The sequence below is a fragment of the Bacillus rossius genome, chromosome 3, assembly GCF_032445375.1.
Source record: "Bacillus rossius redtenbacheri isolate Brsri chromosome 3, Brsri_v3, whole genome shotgun sequence".
NCBI classification, from domain to species: Eukaryota; Metazoa; Arthropoda; class Insecta; order Phasmatodea; family Bacillidae; genus Bacillus; species Bacillus rossius.
The window spans coordinates 50,204,835-50,230,084 of record NC_086332.1 but is presented as its reverse complement, the minus strand read 5'-3'; the positions used below and the strand labels follow the sequence as shown (position 1 = coordinate 50,230,084).

Sequence of the window (25,250 nt, the reverse complement as noted above, 5' to 3'; positions counted from 1 at the left end):
CCATCATCACCACCGCAAGAATTGAGAATTGCTGTTTTCTCACTGTTCGCGTTGTCCTCTAATAACCAGCCCATCCCATGTAATACAATTTTAGGTAGGAGTGAAGATATGAACTGTCATTGCTTTGTGGAAGCCGTATCAGCTTTCTGGAGTATTTTATTATTTGGCAGAAATAATGTAAAATATAATCGGGCAGCTTACCTGAGAGGTTAAGAAAATGTAACTATTGAATTAAATGTATACCTTGACCATGACCAAAGGAAGCTGGAATCTTTGAGGAGGAGAAAGACAGAGAGCATTAAGACTAGGAATAATGCCATTTATGAGACACGAGACATCGAAAAGCTGTTGATAGCAGCAATGAAAACATATGTCATGAAGAGGAGACATGCTTAAAAAGTATATAAATGAGTACGTGCTGCAGTAGGGTGGTTTCATTTAACAATAACTAAGTTGGATCTTCTTTGAAAATAGTTCGTCATCCCACTTCCAGAAATAATTCAAAAATTCAGTCGTAAAAGCACAAAATGAAGACCATAAATACATGAAAACTTTAAGGTGATAATTTAATCATGTGATCATCGATACCATGAACTGGAAGATAAATCCAACTTCGCGGGACTATATCACTACCATGTTTATCATGCATTTTGTCACTTCGAGAGCTGAAAAAAAAAAACAAGTATCGGTGAACGTCTATGATGTTCATGAAAAATGAAAATTTGTGCTGATGCATGTGGCGAAGAAAATTAAGTTGCATCATGTGAAGCACATGCTGGTTAAGGAAAATGGTGACAATCATCATTATACATATATAAAATTGCTTAAGATTATTAGGGTGGCTGTTGACATCTAATCAATTATCACAGTATAGATATTTGTAAGAGATGTTTCACCTATTATGATTATTTGAAAAAAAAAACATATGCAATACTGTGAGAAGCATGCACCAATACGAGTCGACATATCGCAACTGGAGAATACTAGAAAGCCTTCGAATATAAAATCCTACTAATATTATAAACGCGAAAGTTTGTAAGTATGGATGGATGGATGGATGTTTGTTACTCTTTCACGTAAAAACTACTGAATGGATTTGAATGAAATTTGGCCTACAGCTAGCTTATAACCTGGATTAACACATAGACCCCATATTAATATGAAATTCTATCCCTAAGGGAGTGAAAAAAGTGATAATTTCATTTTATAACAGAAAAATATCATAGGTCATAGACATACAAATAGTGAGTGAGTGTCAATTCTCTATGTCTGACACACGATCATACACATAGTAAGGTCTGGCAAATTAATATTTTTCTCCTTGGTGAGACCAGTCCGCGTAGTGGAGCTCGCAGTGGCTAGCAAAATAAAGGCGCTAATAACAGTTTTGTTCTTAACTTCGTCAATAGATAGAGTTGCCTTGAATTTTAAACGCACCATCGTTTGATGCGTTTGTCATGTCTTTAATTTTCGTTTGTTTGTGCCGTATACGTTCCTATACCATTCATCCGATTGCGATGAAATTTTGGTGATTTGTTATGCGCATGCCCATGAAGGTTACTGAGACGGTATAACTATTTTTCAATAGTTGGAGCACGAATCGTGTCAAATAATGTGTTTACTTCATTTTATATAGCGGCACTTTGTTTTTGTTGTATAAGTGCGCACGCATGACACAATTTATTTAAATATAAAAGAGAGACAGAGATAGAGTGATATATATATAGAGTGAGATAGAGACGGAGAGATAAGTTGAGATAGAGCGAGGTATAGAGAATGAAATGGGTTAGATAAAGATATATACCTATAGATGTATAGAGCTTTATAGAGACTTATATATAGAAGCTATAGAGATAGTGGGAAGTATATATGTAGATATAAAGAGATAAATTGAGATAGAGAGATACATAGATGTAGATAGAGATAAATATATATAGAGAGATGGATAGATGATCTGTATATGTGGAACTACTTCAAACATATTACAAAACAAAACTGAATGAGGCATTGAAATGCAAGCCGAGCATTAGCTAGATAATGGAATCTTTTCAATATTAGTAATCTCTTATTTTTCAGCTTTTTTCTATATTGCTTTATAAAGTCTAAATTACATACAGACCAGGTAAATAACTATAAACTGGCAGAACAACGTCTGTCGGGATCTGAAAGTGATATAAATTAATTTTCACACTTGACATTCAAATTAAGAAGACAATTACTAACTACAGTCTGTGTTCAGCCCTGGCAACGCCGGGTATTGCAGCTAGTCCAAAATAATTATAACACAGTCAATTTGCCCATTGATGTGTATGCAAATTTTTATGCAATGCCTCTCAAGCTGCCTAAAATCCAAATCAACATATACCAATCAACATTTAACCAGGAACATGAACCATATAGTTTTGGAATCCATGCACAAGTCAACATTGATGTTATCACGAGCCTACCAATGGAACCCAAAAAATACAATGGTCAGGATGCTGACACGAAATTAATTTATGCAGTAGTCTATATTGGCTAACAAGTGCAGAAGATCTACTCTCCATCAGCATTGCCGGAAACTTATTTTTAAAGGGCTCATATATGCTGTAACTACTAAACTGAATACACCAGTACCATTAAAAGAAGCAAAAGACCACGAAAAAATCATTGGAAAGTGTAATGGAAAGCCTACAATAATTGTAATATGATGGAGAACCACTCGAAAAAATTATCAGAGTGTTTTTCATAACTTGTTACATGATTAACCATTTATTACCAAACAGCTTGTTTATAACTACAGAAAATATTCATCATCCCCCATACTGAAAAGAAACTCGCTACATTTTCGAGGAAGCTGGGTGTTAATTTTCGAATCAATTCTTCAAAATGTTCAATTTCATGAGGTAAATTCTTTATTCGTTGTCTGCGAACTTACATTCAGGCAAATTCAAGAAAAATATTCGCTTCTTTTCTCTAGACCAGTAAGAATTTGTTAAATTCAAAGGAGTAATTCTTCATGATTACATCATCACAAAATAAATCATTCAACAATATAACGATTTCTGTATCAGCAATGAAGATTATGTGTATGTCTACTCAGGGCGTAATTTGATTTCAGGAGACTCGACGAGTTTTCTGACCTGCAGCTGCTGATATCTTTGAGATATTTTTTACTATCTGCCTGAGCACAGCGTGTATTTTGCTTTTGGGTTACATTTCGGTGCTAAGCAGAGTTTAATGTATGTGGAACTGGCTGGCATACTAAGACATATACGTATATTATTTTTTAAAGAAAAAGTATGGAATGGTATTTCGCATTTTGTCAAGAGGCACTGCAGAGCTGGAACTTAATATGACACCAGGGCACGTTTATCAGTTAAATATATATGCCAATAACGTGTATTTGGGAGGGGGGTAAATAATTGAGTCGTTCCAGTGCGAAGCTTCGAATGGGGGGAATGTTCACAACAACCATACTAAACATATTACATAATAAGAGTTCCGCGATGCTCACAGAGATAAACCATTCCTCCCCGTCAATGACGGAGGGTCTCCCCAGGTTTAAAGCGTGCTGAATGTTTGTGCTGTGCTGCAAGAACCTGAGAAAGTGGCTGGTTGATCATGGTCTTATCAACACCAAATTAAATAATTGCCTGCAGTTTTAACAATGTAATTTGGTCGCAAAAAGTGTATCGAACTAAATATCATTAAACTACAAAGCTTCAGACAATTATTCTAAAACATAAAAGTATTTATTTGAGCTTGTGAACAGTGCAAAGTTTGGCAAGCTTGCGAAAGTAAGCGCAAATAGCAAAAGATGGAGATAGTGCTTAGTGAGCAACACTATAAGAAGCTTTTGCAACATCTACATTCAAGGATAGAGACTATCCACAGTAAATATCTTGACTAATTACACTGCAACATTAAAAAATCATAATTCGCAAGCCAAATTTTACAGCTTTGTGTTACTGGATGTGTCCAGAACATAATGTACAATTTTCATTGTGATATCACAAATAAAAAATATTCTATGTATGGAATAAATACATTTAGCTTTGAAGTTAGCTTAGCAAATAATGTCATCTTTTGGGAAAATTGACACCTCCTGTTTTCGTTACAGTCACTCCTTCACTCCACAATCAACAAACATATTGTTGGAAATTTTAAAAATAAATGTTGGGGGAAATATCTCACAGTATGTTGCCTGCAGGCAAAGGGTTACGCATCAGTTTTAACTATGAAGGAATGAAGAAGGCTAGGGGAATTCAGAAAAATGTCGTAAAAACTATACTATGAAAATGATTTTTATTCGTCTCTACAACAGAAGCACATGAAAACATGAAATGTGAAATCCTTTGTAAAGTTTAAACACAATGTACGAACAAGTTGGCCATTGCCTGGTTCAACTATTTGAGAATGAATGGTGAAGATCTATAAGGTTTTGCATGAATAAACTAAAATAATAATAATTTTTTTCACATACAAAGTACAAGAATTAAGTGGCTACCAGTTAAATTTCAAATGATTACAGCAAGATTGTCTAAGATGTAAATCAGAGATGTTCTAAAGTTTGAATGAAAGCTGCGTTCTGTTGATGATTTGACATAAATGTTATCGGGGTGAATGCCTGCCAATGAATTTAAAATACGTAGGCATGCACTTAAATTTATTTTAATATGTATTATTTATATTCTGTCAATATTTTCTAAGTGTTAGTAAAACGTTTTAAATACCTAATAAAGATTATACTTTTTTTTTAGTTTCCCACTATTATTCTAGGCTGGACCTCTAAAATGAGAGAAATGAATGGGGGAAAATATTTAAATTACAGTTTTCCGATGACAAACTAGAGAGTTTGAAGTTACAAAAGAGGGTAGATGATCATGCAAATGATGGCATATACAAGCAAAGGTATGCTTTTCTCACAGTGTAAGAATTCAATATTGTGGTCGAATGATATAATAAAATCAAGCGATTGTGATATAAAATGTTTTAATCAAATAAATAACCCTTATTAAGTTAATATTAAATTTATACTGCTGTAGAAATATAATTTTTTGTACAGATGACAACCTCATAAGTTGTACTTTTCATGCACTCACAATGTCAGCGATAGTTATTGTGCTCATTCGTTACATCTATTTCTTCATGAGAAAGTCTGTCGTAATTTGTTACATTGTAACCAAAACAAACACTGGACCATATATATGTAGCAAATATATTGTATTAGTTTCGATGAAACTATATCATTAAAAGTTTAATAGTTAATGTTTCGTCATACACTTTTGAGTTAATGTAATTATTTGAGTAAATGAACTAACATGATTGAACACATTTTTGACCGCTATTATAATTATGCATGTAATCATTCTTGTTTCTAGTTTAATGAGACCCTTTAAATTATAGAATTCTAGGCAAACTCAGCATTGCCTACTCTTTTGGTATGCAGAAATTTCGGTGTGAGTTCAATATGTCAGCGTGACTCGCGTGGCGAAAATGCGGTGCTTTGATTGGCTGATCAGATTTATACTCTGTCTGCTTGGTGTGATCTGCTTACGTGTTAAACGGGCATTACTGTGTCTTGGAAACAGAGTGGTAAGAAGCACTGGTCCATGTTCCAAGCCAGAAGTCTGTTCGTTTGATGTTATAGGGATAAAAAGAACACTTGTAGCAATTGAAACTTCAACTGTGTGTACAGCATTGACACTAGCACTCATAGCAATTAACTTGGAAATCAAAGATGCAAGACAAATTTAAGCAAGTAATTCGACGACAATAGCGATCCTATGAATAAATAGCGGAATCAATAAATAGGGTGGGTCGAACGAGTGTGAATAATCAGATGACACTAGTGTTAATAGCAATTAGTTGTTAATCGAAGATAGTGAACGAAACGCACATTACTAAATCAGTAGTCAACCCCAGCGCCCTTAATGGTAAATTTGGGAATGAAACATGGCAACCAATATGAGTGGAAACCAAGATGACGAGTGGATGCATGTGACAATCAGCAGATGGAAATAAGATGGCGGTGATGTCACCCAAGATGATGGTGATGTAATACAATATAGTTGGGGTGACATTATCCAATATGGCGACGGTGTCATCCAATATGGTGGTGGTAACGTGATATATGGCGGCAGTGATGTAAGTCAAAAGTCATGGCACCTCGCACCTTTTGCAAAATCCTGTCGAATGAACTATATCCAACAACAAACATAACCAAGAAAGTATTACAATATGAATTATGGTTTGTTTAAGGTTCTTATTGGTTGTAATAGAAATGATTTGCCAAATTGTTGCTGCAGCTGATATAATCCAAGTTACATACATTAACCAACTTAATCAAAACCTAAATATAACAAACTTTGTTTTGCTGCCGCCACTTCTCTGCACATGTGGGCCCCTACCACTTGCAATAATATCCACAGGCCCGTTCTATAATGGCATGGAAACGGAAACGTATCCGGACGTGCAAGAATGTACATTTCACTATCCGTCTGTATCTTCCACTATGCACGAATAAGAAACACGCTGCAACCAATGATATTAAACTTCACGGTTCCTAAAAATTAATTCAATTAAAAAAAAAACATTTTGAGATCCGAGAACAAAACATGGTCAGGATTTACATGTATAATAAAAATAAACAACAAAGTAATGACAGAACATTAGATAAGCTTATAACTTGAAACAACATTTTTTTACGTATTTAAATCGAACAAACAAGGCTACCACCGCGCCCAACACTCGGCTTCTGCTGGTCGCGCGGAGTAACGTAATCGGATGATCTGAGCATTGACGAGCTAATCCGTATGGGTCCGTGTCCGTATGCGTGCCATTGAAATTACTTCATTCCGTGAATTCCGTCTCCGTTCACGTGATCCATCTCCGCTTCCGTGTCATTGTAGAACGGTCCTTAAAATTGTTGTTAAGTCAAATTAGAGACACAGGCTCAAACATGAACAAATACAAACTCTTATTCCTGCAAGAACTATGTTTTAAGGCAATGGCGAAGGTGGAAGGGTGTTTAAGCTATTTTATTAAATTTAATGCATCGTAAATCATCAAGGCATAAAGTTTCGAAAATGCATGTGCTGAAGTTTAGAAACTAATGCATAATATTTTTGTACAGAAATTATAATAGAACGTAAACTGCTATGTTCTTATATAAGTGCTGCTCCCTAGACTTCAAATTAGAGCTGTAATATTTTGTTTGTATTCATTAAAAACGGACATTAGCTGTTATCGATTTCTGTTATAAATCTGTGATTCAAAAACACTAAATATAAAAGTTTGCAAATTGATTGTAAAAAAAGCGCTATATATACTGATCAGCTATGAAACATTTTATATACTATGCAAAACAATTTTAAGTGTCAATTCACAGTTATCAATGAAGATTATAAAAAAATTATATTATTTTGGTATGCAAAGATTTTTTTGTACAACGAAAAGCGTTAAATACTGCTAACAATGCTTCAGTCCCATGAACAAATAAGAACTGATAAAAATGGCACATTCCCTCAAATAAATTATTGCTGTACCCTATACATATATTGGAAGTGTATACTGGGAGTAAGACTGATTTTGTCTTCTGCCCGAAAGGCTATCTTTGGTGTATAAGGTGTCAATATAACTGTCTGACTCGGGTGATGTAAATAATAAGATGTAGGTTTGCTTACCAATGGTAATTTATGTGCTTTTGTTAAAATATTAATTTTAATGTGGCAATTATTCGCCGTTAGTATGGTCATGTTCTAGTACTGAAATATCTAACGCTTGCTGCATGGAAACTCGGACACACAAAGTGCCGTGAGATTCCATAACATCAAAAATTGTCAGCTACGTCCGCCACGACACACGGTTCTTCCATCTCTTTTGGCAAACAGACCGTTCAGTGTCAAGGCGGAATTATGCAAGCCCGTCGCCTCTATCCGGCATCCGTCCGTCCGCCACTCTTTCGTCCGTCAGAGCCACGCATCCAGCCACGCGATCTACATCACTTCATCCGTCACTCAAAGTACTTTCCCAGATAAGTGCTGCCAACAATACATGATTTCTCTCGGAAATTTATATCGACACAGTTAGCTATTTATGCCGTGCTTCCGTGCGTATTGTATTGGCATATCCTCCGGAAAAAAATCCGAGTCATATTTGATTTTTTGGACGTGTGTTTTCAGAACGTGATGTTATTGTGCAAAATATCTGGACGAACTCCACAGGCCTGTTTTATTGTGGCAATTGAATGGCGCAACCAAACCACAGACAAAATGTAATCCGTCCGTCAAAAAGTTTGAGCTTGCCAAACTTTTGACGGACGGATGGAAAATGTCAACCCCTTCTGCGGTCACGTGATCGATGAACGGATGACGGACCGAGGAGATGGCCTCAGGGCTGTAAATTCTTTACTGCGCAGCTTGCAGGTCAGTTCATGGTTTCCTTTCCGCGACCCCTGCTCCAAGATGTTCTTATCGGACTACTGTCGATATAGATCGCGCGTTGTAAAGACAAATGTGGCTCCTACGTTGAATGGTTGATTTGTCAAAAGGACTGTCAAAAACAAGTGTCATTGAGTACTTTGTTGGTACATGGTTGATTTTATACGGGGGTTAGTATGATAGGTTGTAAATATCAATAAGGGTTTAATATATCGTAATTAATGCATTAAAATAGGTACTGTGGCAAACAAAAAACTTTAACTTTTAATAACTTAAATAGTTGGTACCATTTGCAAAAATATACTTATGATTGTTTTTATCATTTTTTAATATTTTCAAAGGTTTGAACTGATCTTTGCTATTTTTTAACTGGTCCTGAATATTAATAGTAAGATTATTTCACATGAAATCTAAGACTCTTTCAAATAGAGCAATCTGATTCTTTGTAGCCTCAGTATGTCTTTAATTATTACCGTTTTTCGATGGCAAGAAAGTGAAAATGGTAAAAAAAAAAAAAAAAAAAAAAAAATGCGAATAACTTCTGAACGAAGGCTTTTGAGAAAAAAAAGGGGGCGGGCCATTTTAAGTTGCTTTTAACTGTTTAAATAATTTTCAGAGTTTAACCATTAAAAAATAATACATTCTGTATGTGCAAATTATACAAAATTGTTAGAGTCCCACGCAAAAAAAATTAAAAGGCAATAACTAATCTATATCATCTATGATTTGAACAAAAAATACAAGAAAATAAAGTACCCCTACAGTTCACAGGGATGAGAGCCACCCTCGAACAGTTCCAAAGCTCTCCGAAGTTTGCCGATCGCTCGTGGAAGGATTAGTATATTTTACTGTATGAGAGTATTTTAAACAACGCTAACATTACCTAATAAACCTTTCATTTTGGTTACGAAAACCTAACCTAACCTACCCTAACCTACCCTCCCGGAAGAAAAAATAAAGAACTATTATTCATTACTCTGACCGAACCGAACCTAACCTAACAATTTACTTCGGTAAACTTCGGAACTGTTCGGGATGTGGTTGTGGCTTTCATCCATGTGAACTGTAGGCTATCCTTGTGAGAGTGAAGCAGTGGAGGGGGTAATTATATGACGCGGGAGACGGAGGAAACCACTCGCACGCGGCGAGATCCCGGCTTCAACCTGCCGGGAATGTAACCGGGATATCCCGAGTCTAAGGCGAGCTAGTCCGACCACTCGGACGCCCTCTCGCTTACCTGCGCCGGTTGTCCGCTGCCGTTGCCGTTGCCGCACGGCAGACTCACCAGGTTCATTCCAACTTTCCGGAGCAGAGGATTCAGGAAGCGAGAACAGCTCTTGCATTCCTGTGGCAAACATCAACCAATCAGCACGCGCAATTTCTGCCGATTTAAATTATTTGCTAAATGCAGCCCTTCTATGATGAGTTATTCTAAATGACAGCCAAGTACTGAGGAAGAAGGGAAAGGCGTTTGAACGTTTATTTTTGTACAGATTACGAAAAGCTTGGATAGGAATCGAGAGGTCGTGGGCTCGAAAGCAAATAATGTAAAGTGCATTCCTCAAGAGAAAATATTGGTTATAACCAATTTTAACGGTTGAAAACAAAAATAATATATTTGCCTGAGTTAATTCGTGATGAATGACTAAATTATTAGTTACTTTTTACATATAGAGGGCAGATAGCTGAATAAGCCTGCTATTTTGTTAGGCATCAAGTAATAAGTTCTTCAAAAATATATATTTATTCTAAACAGCACAAAAACTCTTTTGTTTTATAACACATTATTTTCGATTAATTTATTTTTCATTGCCATTAAATCTTATGTTCTTAACTATTAGACTCATTTCAGTACAGGCCATTAGTAAGTATAAATTGTCGTTACTGTTAATCTATTCTTGCTTAGACATATGTCAAAGATAAATTATTACGATTATATCCTGCCACCAAGTTAAAGCTTGTGCACCGGGTTATTCAATTAATATAAAAGAATCAAGAATACCATATTTAATGGAATAACGTAATATTTTAATTTATAGAAACCATTATATATACGTTAAAATATACTGATAGTGTGGCCTTTTTTCAAAAAAATGTGAAATGATAGTTTGGAATTCTTTTTCCGTGCAATGCCAGTAATGTATGTTGGCCCTATTTTGGCAAAGCAGTAAAAATACTCATTAGTAGACGTAGTATACAAGTAAATATGTATAAAATATTATGAATGCGTTAGATCACAAATACCGGAACAGCCTTTATCATCATAGTGAGAAATAACACAACTGCAATGATACTTTTCCCAGATTTCGTTTCTCCTTAGTTTTGCAGCAAACTTAGAGAAATGAGTGAGGTTCCTGAGTGGTATTGAGTTAGAGACCCTCTAAGGAACTGCTACAAATTTGTGGGATAATAAATTTACTTTATACAGCAAAATATATAAGCTTGAATGGGAAAAAAATGAATTCCAGATAGCAACCTGTCATTGACTTTGCTACCGATTTGTACCTGTAAGTTATATTTTATTTTTAACAGGTTTTTGATATGAAATGATAGAGAATATTTGAAGGAAGGGTCTCACATAACAAAATCTCTTGATTATTAAATCTTATGGAATTCTTTATTATTGAAGGGAAAACTATGCGAGAAAATGAGCTTTTCTTTTGCTAATAACTAGGTTCCTAGATAGATTTTTCGAGCCCTAAATTTGCAATTCAGTATGTTTTTATCAAAACCGTTTGTGATATTTGCAGGTACAAGAATTTATGGTTCATATTATAAATATTTAGTTGGTTTGACCTTACATTTATGTACCAAACATTGAAATGAAAAAAATGATACTAATTCACAGTTCGTCCCATTTACAGGCTCCCAGTTACATATCTATGTTGCAGATTTAATCATGCGATGCTGTGAAGTTGGTAATAAATTACCGTTAACGACGTACTGATTCTTGCTATTTCACAACACAGGTAGTAGCTACATAAAAAAAAAAATCAGCAACGCTTCGTTGTGTTGTTCAACAATAACTGTTGTTTTCGACATATCTCAACTGCTAATTTAATGTATTCAACAGGTTGCTTTATCACAGTGCATCTGTATTTTAAATAAATTTGTTACAATGATCGTGCTGGTCATTAAAACGTACCCTCGTTCAACAGCATGTCATGATGGCGTGAAGACGGATAGTTACAATTAACCAGCGCTACTCGCCTAGCTAGCAATAACACCGACGTGGTTGCCAGTCGCAGGCCTAGGCTGCCACGCGACCACTATGTAGAGCTCTCGTCATGGAGACCCAGGTTCGATACCAGGGAAGTGCTGTTCTACACTTTTAAAAGTATAACATATGCTGAACAATACCGACTGCTAGTGGGTTTCATAGGGGTCTCTTAGCTTTCTACGACATTGCATTTATCACACGACTTTAAGGCCTTAAATTTTCACACTAAAATTTTGCCGTTACTTCTCTCTCTGTGTGTGCGTGCTAACTCTGCCCGCAGGTAACTAACTAACGGCTAAAAAAAAACCTATATTCAGTTTTAAAAAAGGGCAATCCGTCACATTTGATTAATGATTTATTACTAATTCTATATATTAATGAAGGAACTTGAATAATTATCATATAGAAGTAAATTTGTATGCATCAGCACTCAGACAAAAATTTAGTTAATAATATTTTCTTGGCATCTTACATCTGTAGCAGGTAATGTGCACATCTAACACGAAAAATCGACAACGAAAATCAATTAACAATTCTTAAACAGAATGAGTCAGAATTCTACCGACAAACTTAAGCTGCTAGTGCATCACAAAAAGAAAATAAATTGAAAACATTCATGCGACTTTTGATCTTAAGTGTACGCTTTTGCAGTTGACACTGAGAAACTGTTTAATTGCAATAAAGTGAGAAAGTATTTAAGATAAAACCCTCACTGAGCGTATATACGATGTTAATTTGATAGAGTTCTACAACCACAGCAAATCTGTCACTGTCGTTAAATTATTTCCTTGAAATATTTGGATGTAGGACATAAGAACAATTTATGAGAAATATTGATGGTACCCCAATTTTTTAAGTGAAACCATTTTACGACAGTAAAAGTTTTGCAATGGTTGTTTTTTTTTTTTTAACGTCATCCAGACGCTCAATGTTTTATCTTATACTTTCTATTTTATTTGCAATAAACCAACTCAGCTCAAAATTCAAAGGCGTACACCGCCCTTCGGAAGCACTTTTGGCCATCAGTCGTGTATATGTTTCTAATTTTTTTTCCTGTGTTGAACCAGCAGCTGAAATTTTCCTGTAGAATTCTGACTCACTCGTTTGCGACAAAAAACAGAACAAAATTATGATGCGAAAACGTAATAAACTAGGGCCAGGTACTTTCCGCAAGATGATTTCTATATCGGGCGTGTATTTCAGCTCTAAAGCCATTATATGTGTTTCGTGGTTGGTTGGGCATATCTCAGGTACATGTTTACTGTCAGCACACCAATATTAGCCACCCAGGGCGGAAGCTGTAGCTGTAGCTGCCTGGCCAAATAGGGAGTTGGCTTCACTTGAAAATGCCGCCAATGACCAGGGGATGGGCAGTTCATGTCCCTAGCAATAACACAAGGTTGGGAGGGTGGATACGGGACTTACCTTGAGGTGTTTCTGAGCAGCATCCCATTCGTCCGTGATGTTCCCCGGTTGGATCCTGCTGAGGACGGTCTCCGTGGGGTCGTCTTGGAGCCCAGAGCCCGGGGGTCTGGGGACGAAGCCGTGCACGAACTCCTGCCCCTTGTTGAGTGTCGGGTGCGAGCCGGTGGGGCTTGGCGCCTGGTGCATCACGTACTTCACCTTCTTCGTCCCGTTCTTGGTCTGGTCCGGGAGTCCGGCTTCGGCCTTGTTCGGCCCGCACGCGCTCCCCAGGCCCGACACCTGCGCACTCGCCTTCGCTGGGTCGTCGCATCGCTGCCGATCGCGATCTTGCTTCAGCGGCGGCGCTCCGGCAGTGTTGCCCTTCGGAATGAAGATCGTCGTCACCGTGGTCTCAGTTTCGCTGATCGTCGTGCGCACGTTGGTGCCATTTTTCTTCCCGGTGCTTGGCTTGCAGCAGCCTTGAGCGCCGTTCGTCCGCAAGCCAGTTTCAGGCACGGTTATTCTATTCTGTGTGGCGACCTTGGTCGTGCCAGCGCCGTTCGCTGGGCTTCTTCGGTTCAGCGATCCTATGCACTGGGTATCAGCAGTGGGTGCAGCTTTTAGAGGCTGGGGGTCGGGGTCGGGGGCCGGCACAGTCGGTGCGACTTCCGGTTTGGGTTTCACGCTGCAGGAACAGACTGGCTTTTTATTCGAGTCACAAGAATTCACAGGTGGTCTTTTAGGAGGATTACATGCTTCTGAGGCCGGGTTTGCTTGTGCACTACTAGGCGGCATTGGTCCCTCCCTTATCTCTGTCGTCACGTGCACGTTGACTCCGTTGGTGTTGAGCGATACATTCACCACTGTGGACGACGTGCTTTTCACTGACGAGGACTCATTCTGCTCTGCTGGACTTTTGGGTCCAACTGCTGTTGGCGGAGCTTTCCCAGAGTCCTGTTTGGGACGTGCAGGCTCCTTTTTTTGAGCTTCGCAAGGATCTTCTTTTTTCTTTTTGGTTATATCTGTATCGCTCCCATTAGCTGGAAATGCATCGTCCAGTACTAAGTATGCCAAATCCTTTATGCTCAAATCTTCATACTCGGTCATTTTTTTTGAACACTGAGCAGGCTGGGGGCGAGGCTTACGGGCTGTGGCTGATTCTTTCGCTTCTTTTTCAGCCTGAGAAAAAATACAAAAAAAAAAAAAAGAAATCATTCCGATTTCTTTTTCCTGGAATAACAATTCCTATCAACTAGAGAAACATATATGTACAGTCGACACTTATGGAGCCATAATCGTTTTCTAACGGAGTGGGTTGGATTTAACATGTATGTACATAATATATACACAATGAGAAAACATCTAAGTCACTAGTAAACAGATGACAAAATAATACTAAGGAAAGTAGTTTCAACGTCAAATGTGTGAATACATTCTGTATTCGATCATTATAACTGCAAAAGTGAAACTCAAACTTCTAAACTTGAAACAAAAAACTATACTGTCCACGGACTGGCCAGAAGGTTCTTCTATCCGGTCACTGAGAGGAAAAGTTGTCTGTCTTGGCAAATTTTTTGTTGTTACAAGGCCAGTCAGAAAGGCTTTGCAAAACTTACGCGGGTGTCTAACCTGTGTAGAGAACAAAAGAGGGGTAGGAAGAACTTCCCTCCTCAAGTGACAGGCTTGTTGTGGGTATGTAGTGGGGAAATCCTTTGTTAAGGCTCAGTCTCACACGATGGTTGGTTATTTCATTTTCTTATAAATATAAATCAAGGCATTTTACTATAAACTTATTGATATAGCTCTCTTAAAATTGTTATTGGGTTGTTGGGTCACTAGCTATTTACTAAATTATTTTTTTTTCGGGCTCTAATAAGTCACGCAATTGATAATATCTATAAACTTTTGCATTACGTTTTAAGCTAATAGACAGCCAGACAAAAAAAGTTTTAAACGAATAGACAACCAGCTAACAAGGAGTTACCAACCTCAAAAACAGCACGGTCTTGGAATTGTACAATTTTGAGAAACAGAACAATACAAAACCCTTAATAAACTGAGTGAACGAGTGACCAAACACCAGACTTAATTGGATTTTTTTTTTGCTGCTGTCAAGTATTTGTGAAATTATAAGATTTCAGTTCTACTTAATTTATTTTCAAAAATAAATTAAAAAGTTATGTACTATGTTTCATTGATTTCAGTACAGAAAGGCACCAATATGTAAATCATATAACATTAGAAGCTTTCCCCTTGAAACTGGAATATTCTGTATATATGTTGAATATATGCTGTGTAAAATCGAGACGAAGCATACAATGCAATAGAGCTTTTGTGATGAATTTAGAGGAAAGGCCCTTAATCGATAGGTATTACAAGAACTATAACATTAACCAACGTGGCATGACATACCGAGATTTAAGATTATATAGGACATTACTGTAACAAGCATTTCGGTTACAGTCACTGACATGATTAGTTCTTCGGAATCAATTGGCTTTCAGATACATTCAAATGTTCGTTTTTTCCGTTACTTAACAGTTAACAGTATATTCCAGTTTCTGGAGGAAAGCTTCAAATGTTTAAGGATTCTCATATTGGCGCCTTTCTGTACTCTAATCAGTATGGGTAGGACTTAATTATTTTTTTTGTAAAATAAATTAAGTAGAGCTAAAATCTTATAATTTCACAAATACTTGACAGCAGCAAAAAAAAAAATATTTCAATTATATTCCGTGTTTGGTCATTCGTTCACGCAGTTCATTAAGGATGTTTGTATTGTTATGTTTCTGTAAATTATACAATTATGAGACTGTGGTGTTTGCGAGGATGGTAACTTCTTGTTCTCTGGTTCTGTGATGTAAGAAAATCGTTTAATGGTCAATTGTGGGAGCGGGTTATCGGAGGAATGTTCGAGTCAGCCGGTGGCCACGTCTGCATGTGACCGGGCGAGACAGTGTATTCTTCATCTCATGGTCTGCGCCAAAACATTGGCTCAAGTGTAGTGTTTGCATTGTGGAAACATTTATAAATGACTATAATTTATGGGAAGTGACTGTGTCTAATGACTGGGATTCTAATTCATACTTACTGACCATCATCAGACGCGGTCAAGCACCATATCCGCAGATTCTTTTGGGGCGTGAAAATGTGGCACTGGTGACGCCTGGTAATTTCTAACCCTCTATGGTTTGAGTACACTCTCTCAAAATGCAGCAAGGTTGATTTCGTTGGAATGCCAGTGTGGTCTACACCTCGTGTGAACTCATGGCTGAGGGCTGCAGTGAGCATCTGAAGTGACATCGAGGATCCTTGGTTAAACCGAGATCACGATGGCACAGACCTGGACATGAGTCGTGTGCCTTGCCACTGCTAAAGTTCCCCTCAGTTTCCTCCTCCATAGGTTCTGAGAGAGGAGGAGTTGTGGCTATCATTTTCCCCATTCTCTCTTTCTCTCCTCCCCTTCCAGGAAATGGCATTAAATTAAATCCACATTGCCACGCCCCAAGACACTGCGGATATGGTGCTTGACCGCGTCTGATGATGGTCTGTAAGTATGAAATAGAATCCCAGTCATTAGACACAGTCACTTCCATAAATTATAGTCGTTTGGAAACGTTTCCACAATGCAAACACTACACTTCAGCCAATGTTCTGGCGCAGACCATGTAGCGGTCAGAAAGGGCACGACTGAGGAGGGAGAATGCTTCAACCCCTCACGACCAACTCCCCGCTGTGCCCTCGGCAGCAGAGATCATTGAATGTTGTCGTAGAGGGTCGTGGGCACTCGGCATGACGCGCTAGAGGATCGGTGCCCACTACCATCCCGGAGTTTCCGTCCCCTTGAAGCCCCTGTCCGTAACCACGCGACGTAAAACGATGGCGGACAAGCGAGCGTCACCAATGCGCGACCGACATGTGCCGTGTACGCCAGTGACGTGCAAGTGTCTGAGTGTTGCTTCGGTGCTGCTGTCACTGGTTGAGAAATAATAAATTAACGTTTTTTTATTAAATAATATCAAATAATACGGGATTGGGACTGCTGCTAATGTGGTGGCGAATAGAAATTGGCAAGTTAGACACATGGGTGGAAGATTTTATATCTTATAATTTTAAAGACAAACGTAAATGTTTATGTTAATTATTAGTATTTTTAAAAAAATACAGTGACGGAATGTCGGGATAACTGCCATGCCGGATTATCGAATTTAACTGTGAAATGTAACCCGCTAGAAAACAGGAAACACTGTACTACACATTAATTTTTATTTTGTAAATGGAACAGAAATATTCGTGTCAAATTACAGATATTGGTAATTTTTTACATTCACTTGAAAACAACTGTAACACTACAAAATAGTGTTCGAAGTAACACTGGGTTCGGATTATTGCCCGGGAATTTATGCTTTGTGTTGTCCCAGTATCTACACTAGTTAAAGTTATTAGTAAACCGTTCCTTGAATAGTTTTCCAGTATTAACTGCGCTGATTAATAAGCAAAATAAAACATGATAAAGTCCAATAATTGAAACTTCTAATCAATTTTTTCCTGTAGTTTAAAAAAAAAAATTATGCTTGAACGAAAATACAATTAAAATATAAAATTATGTGATAATTTTTTGTAATAAATACTTAGTCTAATCTCAAAAAACATATTTCAAATATGCAAAAAATAACTATAGGCATGGGTTGTACAAAGTTACAATATTAGCTAGTTCTTGTATCATTAAAAAACTATTTTTTTGGCAACTGGTATCCAAATTAATCTTTTATAAAAGCAAGGATAATTTTTTTTTCTGCTTGGAATGAAAACAACAGTAACGGGAAACTCTGAGCGAACTGAAAACTCCGGCAGTAGTGCGGCCTGGCGGCCCACACTCGGCAGCCGGCTCGACTGGTGCCGGATTACAGAACACTCCACGCTGTCAATGCCCGAGCACATGCCCGCTGTGTTTGTGAAGGTGGCAGGCCCTGTGGATCCAGTCAACACCAGAGGCGAGGGATGCACTGTTTTTTTTTTTTTTTTTTTTTTTTTTTTTTCCCAAAGAGGCAGCGGCTGAATTGTTATTTCAAAGAGGTAGTAGGTTCTGCATTGTTATTCTCAAGAAAGAATTTCCTTATTATTTTGACGTGTGCAACTTTATGCACATTCGTAAAACGTATGCATCATAAGTGATTACTAAAAGCATATTCCAAAAAATTTCCTAAAATTTTTTACCTTTCTTATGATAGATAGGTATTGAAAAATTATGTTTGTAATGCAGTAACAGTTCACAAAAGAATGTTCTTGCCCACATACGCTTAATTCGGAGAAGATAAACGATTTTTGAATATATGATGCGTTATTTGAATGAAATACATTATTTTTGTGGTTTATTGTGGGAAAATGTCGCAGCAATACATTATATATATTTTCATAATTTTCTGAGATAGCATGTTTTAAGGTATTCATGATGAAATTTCCAGTAAATGACCTTGAAACAGTGATTATTTGCAAGAAACTCAAGAAGATTATCCATAGAATGACTTTTCTATTAGTTTGCCAATGATTTTTGACTTTTCACTGTATTACAATTTGGAGGGGGAAAATGTCACCATTATGAGTGTGCGAGTGTGTGTGTGTGTGTGTTTTTTTTACAAAATATTTTATATTTATTACTTATGTCATATGATTCCTTCACACAAAATTGCATGGAAATCAGATTTGGTATACGTGAACAAGATGGTTGATCTTACGCGGAATTTCTCCTAGTATTCTTTAAACGTAGCTATTTAAAATTGATTGGTTTGGTTTCGGCCGATGGCGTTGGGGTGGGGTGGGGAAGTACATTGCCCCAGGGGTGGCTCTAGCGCAGAGCTCTACGCCTGCCATATTCATTATTAGTTTTCTTGTTTTTTTTCCCCCTAGTTTTCTGTGAAAAATATGGACATCTATTATAGAAGGAAGAATTGGAAGGCTTTTAGCATGTAATTTAAAATGCTGGTTCAATTTAAACTGAATTTTCATGATTTAATAGGTACTAAAAAATATATTGCCTTGTAAAATGACGTGACTTCACCGAAATTATATCGTAGAACTTATAAAACTAATCCAAGAATAATTTTTGGTAAAGTAGGAATAAATTAATTTCACCATATAAATCGAAAAAATAACTGTCGGAAATTTAAGTTCCAGGTTGGCTTAGAGACGATTTTTAAATTTTAAAATTTCCCGGAGAATGCTGGCTATTCCATGGAACACACTCCCTTCAAGTCATATGGTAAAGCTCCGCTCCAGAAACGTTGGGAGCCCGCAAAGCTGCAGCAAATTTACGGACTTTTCGACGACGAATTCAACTTAAATAAACGAAGAGTTATTTTTGTTCTCGTTATTTAAGAGAACTGAATCTTCGGTAGAAACGACGCCGTTTTTTTTTATTTACTTCCGGGTTGTATGTTTCGTTCGAAACAAAAGTCAGAGTGTTCTTACTGTCAATTTTTTGCAAGGATGTTCTTTTGGACGCAGGGCCGGTGCAAGGTAAATTGGCGCCCTAGGCGAAACACCTTAATGCCCCCCTCCCCCCCCCCCCCCCACAGGACACCCCAAAAAAATTTTCCTTGCCTCAAAATACATCATGTAATCCTAAGATTTTGTCAACAATCAAATGTAAGCAGGCTTGTGTTTTTTTTTTTTTTTTACTTATTACAAATCATAAACAGGTCACCGTGGACTTTAAATAATTACTAATATCAATATAAACATTCCAAACCGTTACAAAAATCCATTTTCATTCTAGTTTCAATAATCGTTAAACATATTATATGAGCTGTTATGTGTCGTGCTGCGCCGCCCCCAGCTACTTGGCGCCCTAGGCGGTTGCCTAGTTTGCCTATATGGACGCGCCGGCCCTGTTTGGACGGTGGATCGAAGGCGAGAGGTCGCAGTTACCTGGAGCAGCACGGGGTCCTTCTCCTCCTCGGCGGAGCGGCTGAACGCCGTGCCCTCCAGCAGCGGGCGCAGCACGTCGCAGGCGTAGGACATGTCGGCGCGCAGCTTCTCGCTGTACTGCGTCTCCTGGCGCTCCGCCGCCTCGCTGGCCACCTGCACGTCCTTCTGCAGCTCGCCGTACACGTCGCGCACGAACTCCAGCAGCTGCAGCTCGGCGCCCATCAAGCGGCTCGTGGCGGCCGCCATCTTCGCGCGGGGGCTCGCTGAAACAGCCGCGTCCGGCGATTGATTTTTTTTTTCCTAACCTAACTAAAGCCTTTGAATATATATACTGTATAGAAGTCGCCAGCCCAGGTTAAAATTTCTAATACGGTTTTGAGGTAGTTGGTTAATTCACCGCCGCAATCGCCACCATCTCTAGGGCATCGACTTGTGGTGGTCCCTAGCGGACAAGTGTCGAACTCTTCAAACACCCGTTCCCCCTCCCGTTGAACGAACTTGAGCTGCAGTGAATGATAGGTGGGGGGGGGGGGGGGGTGCGGGGAATGACAGCGGGCGACAGGGCTGCGCTCTAACGTGTAAATAACAACTAAGACGATACAGGGCGTTACGGCAGCGCACTGCAGCGGTGAAGTTCCCAAGCTGCTCTCGTACGCTTCTGAAAAACGTAGAGTAAATCCTATCCACTCGCGACTTCTATACAGTATATATATTCAAAGCTAAAGCCAAGTGTATTTTGGACGGTTCCGGGTTAGGGAGGGACCTAGGTGCGTCTCAGGCCGAAGTCTATACGCCTAGTCATGATGGGATTAGCCATGCAGGGAGAGGGTCACATGCATCATGTGCTAGGAGGGGATTGGCCAGCCATAGCAGCGATTGGCGCCATGACCAACTCCCCTCGCTCTTAAATCTAGACTATAACTAGAGATAGGTTGGGCCCAGGTAAAACCTGCATAGACACAGGGAAAACCCTGGGCACAATCATGCGGGATGCAATTTGGCATGCATTACGTGTCGCAGCCCTGCCCTCCCGAGCCCTCCCGAGCCCTCCCAGGGGTCCCACACGTGGCTTTCCGTGAAACATCTAGAATTCCAACCTCCAGTCCAACTCTTTCCGCACTTGCATCAACACTACACGAGCAGATTATGTCTCAACTCTGGCAAATCATTAGGTAGCGGCGGAACGTAGACACGATCTTTTATAAAGCCCCCAAAGGAAAGGAGCAGGCCAGCGAATTTATACCATCTACGGACCTTTTTTTTTCCCCACATGAACTGAAATTTCATATTCACTCCTTAAATCAGAGGCCGCCATTTTGCGTAGGTGGCGCTGCAAGCGAGATAACCAAAACAAAAGCAGTACTCGCGCATGCACTTATATAAAACTGCTTGAGTTACTCTTTAATTGTGACCTTGAACCAACACACTGCAACGCTTACAGTTGATTCTGTTAAACGTGTAACTGGGACATTATTTACTGGCATACTGTATAATTTTTTTTTATTAAAGATAGTATTCTTTATAATGGAATTGTTGGAAATTAACATTGTTCCTCACACTAAAATTTTAGGAAATGGTAGAATTTCAGTGCTCCAACGTTTACACTTAGAATTTTTAAGAAATGATTTTGCTTGAGAAAAGAAAAAACGGACATTTTATAATTTTTGTTTATTTAATTGTTTTTAAGTCAACTGTTTGATTTCGTTAAGACACGTCATAAATACATACATATTAATGTTAATAAATACATGAAACACACTTTGTCAAGTTTGTATGAAAGATATAGGTACTTACACATTTGCAAACTGGCATGGGAAATTTATCTTTGTAATAAATACGGGAAGCAAGTGGCCTCGTGGAGTGTGCTTTAGTTTTGGTACAATGTTTTTTTAGTGCTTAAAACTAGTTACATTAGTGACATATAGCAGCGTGGATTGTAAAAATAGCTTGAAAGCACTGCAGTAAATTTTCTCGCGCTTCGTCAATGCTGAATGGCGAGAGTTTCCCCATATTGTCTTATTTCGATATATGCTTGAACTACGTGAAAGTGTGACGTCTACTGACGATTCCTAACTCCACGATGCTAATTTGTCTCTGTTCTGTCCGATGTGTCCTTCCAGACGCCCCGCGAACCATCCCCGTGACAAGTGTTGTCAGTTACCAGATGAGTTACACAAAAATGAAACTAGGACACGTGAAACTCAATGCCAGCACAAAAGAGATCATATATACATTTACATATATATATCGTTGCTGCCATCTGCAACATGGCAAAAGTTTCTGATTAAATTTGCCATAGTATGTACTGAATTAATTATGTTAGACATGAAGTTTCAAAGTCACCCCAGGATTTAAAATTCACGCCACCGTGTTAGGTTAAGACTAAAATAGTGGAAACTGGTTTAATAAAGTATAATCGTATTAGTTTTTTCACAGTCAGATAACAATGTTACCCACATCAAAGTTCGTATTTTGTGTTAACTTTTCTAGGTCATATATTAATTAGCCCAGTCAAATTAGACTAAAAATGTTGGTTTTGCTGCCTTAAATCATGTAGTTCCAAAAGTTTCAGCAATGTATAGAGGGAGGTCACGTGAACAATACCTAATAAAGTCCCACCGATTTCCGGTGCCGCCAAGGAGGGGAGGAGGGTTAAAGGTCCAATTTTTATGTTTTTTGCGGATATCTCGAAAACGGTGAGTCGCACAGAAAATATTATAGTTATACAACTTAAAGCTTATTAAAGTACCTACAAATTGGTGTATCATGTTTATCTCTATGTTTTACCGTCTCGGAGCAATGAGCAGTCTAAAATGAAAAATATTCTACAAATTTTGTACCGCCTCACGTTTTTCGTCAAAGTTTCCCACACAGTTATTTTCCATTCAATGTTACAGGAAATTCGTCTGAAAATAAGTTGTAGAACACTAAATACCCTTCAATAATATGTATCATTTACTAAATTATCTACAAGCAGTGAAGAGTTAGAGCTTTTTGAAGTTAAGGGGTAGATTTCGAGATTCCGCTACTTAACTGTTCTTTTTTTAATTTCCGTTTTCAAGGGCTTTAACTCTCTGTAGCACGGGAAATCATTGCTTCAAGCTATGATGATCCATTGCTCGGCAAGGTGGAAATGATACTTGGTGGGTTTCATATGCTTATGTCCTTTTTGGGGTGCATTGGTCAAACAATGGCGGGGAGTGGGCTGAAGGAACTGTTGTGCTGTGTTTTTGCTCCTAACTCTGTAGACAAAATTTTGAGTGGAAAGACTTACAGCAGAGCTGTGAGAGGACATTTACTGGTGCAGACAGCTTTGTCTCACATCATGTTTTACATCACATGACAAGCAAGAACTATTGACCTTATTTAAAACCTCGGAAGAAATAACTTCAGAAAAAATCAAAAATAAATGCCTCCCTTGCCAGAGTTCAACAGAAATTGAGCAATGAGCTGTTACATTTGAAAGATGCTGGGCCAACATCAGCTTTATCGGTGCAGTACTTTGAAATGGTGGTGTTGAAAAAGTTCATTGCAGCACAGTGGACTGGTAATTGGGAAGGCCACTTGACATACGCCCAACAGATGATTCCATTCTTCCATGCCAGTGGGCATTTTCAGTATGCGAAATGTACACATCTCTATGTTCAGGACATGATTGGACTAACAACTCGCTACCCAGAAGTTAAAGAGGATTTCATAGATCGTGGATATTTCACTGTAAATAGAACTGGTACACCAATGGCTGGAGTGTGGTCTGATATGGCAATTGAAGTGACACTGATGCTTGACATGAAAAGTGAAGGGGGACTAACACGAGGGAGAGGCATTAGTGATTCTGTGTTGGCGAAATGGGTTGGAGGAGCATGCACAGCTACAGCCATATGTTCTTCACTAGAGCAGTTTGCCGGCATCCATTCTATGAATGGAGAACAGCATGTTGACTTTCGAGCATCACGAATAAGCAGAGATGACCAAGACTGAAGGAAGCTTGCACAGTGGTTGGCTGATCACCCTCCTTTTGCTGAACGTGATTATTTGATGTCCCTATCAACTGGAGTAATAGGAACCATCAACATCAACTGTTACCAAGCATTGGAAATCGGAACCTGTACAATGAAAACTTTTTTTGGAATGAACTTTGCAGAAATTAAGCAATGTAATAAGAATGCAGTAGTCACTTTGGCTACTATGAGCAACACTGTCAAACTGGACAACGAAGTAGTGGTGGTCGAGCCTTTAATGATTTTCCAAAAAAACTATAGTTTCAAAGAAAACTGAAGGGGATGTAGAATAGCTGTTGAAGTGTGAGTTAGCCCCATACCCCATGACTCTTTTTGATGAAGGGATCATGAGAAAAACGAAAATGTCAGCTCTCTACGATACCTTTCCTTCATGCAATCAAAGAGTAAACCTGAAAAACACTTTCACAATAATAGATGGTGGCTTCCTCCTTCATAGGTTAAAGTGGAACAACACCATGTTCGCTTCCATCTGCGATCAATATGTATCTTACATCATCAATCATTACGGCTGCAACTCTGCTGTGGTTTTCGATGATTACAAAGACACTAATTCGACGAAAAGAGCTGAACAGTATAGGAGAGCATCAAGTAAAACATCAGTGGACATAGACTTTGATGAGAGCATGGTGGCTACTGTTCAGCAGGAAAACTTTCTTTCCAACGAAAGGAATAAAACAAAGCTGATTAGTATGTTAGTACAGGCTTTGGGTGCAAAAGTCATACAGTTCACCATAGCCAAAGGAGATGCTGACTGCAGCATTGTCAGGTGTGGATTAGAAAATAACTCTCATTCAACTGTGGTAGTAGTTGGCGAGGACGTAGACCTGCTCGTATTACTGGTGGCACTCACACCACGAGACATGAATACGTTTTTCATGAAGCCTGGACGAGGTAACACAGAAGACAGGCTGTACTACTCCCAACAACTTCAGGCCTTGCCATTCAGACAGTAAATTCTCTTTATCCATGGCTTCACTGGATTTATGGGAAAAGTAAAGCAGCCATAGTCAAATGTTTTCAGCGGTATCCCAACGAAACAAAAAAACATCGCTGATGTGTTTTACTACTCCAAATACACTCCAGGAGACATTGCTGAAGCTGGGGAACAAATATTTGCTACTGTTGTATCAGGCTCCACCCCATGAGCATGACCTCAATCATCATAGGTACATTTCATTTTTGTGTTGCATGTAATAACTTAGTTGAAGCATTCTGTTTGATGAATAAATGTTGTTATATTTTGTTATATTCACA

The 25,250-nt window shown here is 38.4% G+C and overlaps 1 protein-coding gene across 5 annotated transcripts in view; it reads right to left on the bottom strand.

Moving 5' to 3' along the window:
- The window catches only part of LOC134530667 (uncharacterized), a 205,970-nt gene that overhangs the window by 156,105 nt on the left and 24,615 nt on the right, over positions 1–25,250 (bottom strand). For 4 of the 5 annotated variants that reach the window (XM_063365709.1, XM_063365712.1, XM_063365711.1 and 1 more), the window contains exons 1-3: positions 19,975–22,522; positions 13,069–14,226; positions 9,661–9,768 (exon numbers count right to left, since the gene is read on the bottom strand). In XM_063365709.1, coding sequence (XP_063221779.1) covers positions 9,661–9,768; positions 13,069–14,226; positions 19,975–20,220 — 1,512 coding nt within the window. In that variant the 5' untranslated portion in view covers positions 20,221–22,522. Of the gene's footprint in view, positions 1–9,660; positions 9,769–13,068; positions 14,227–19,974; positions 22,523–25,250 lie in introns of those variants that run through there. The other variant, XM_063365710.1, reaches the window with a different exon arrangement.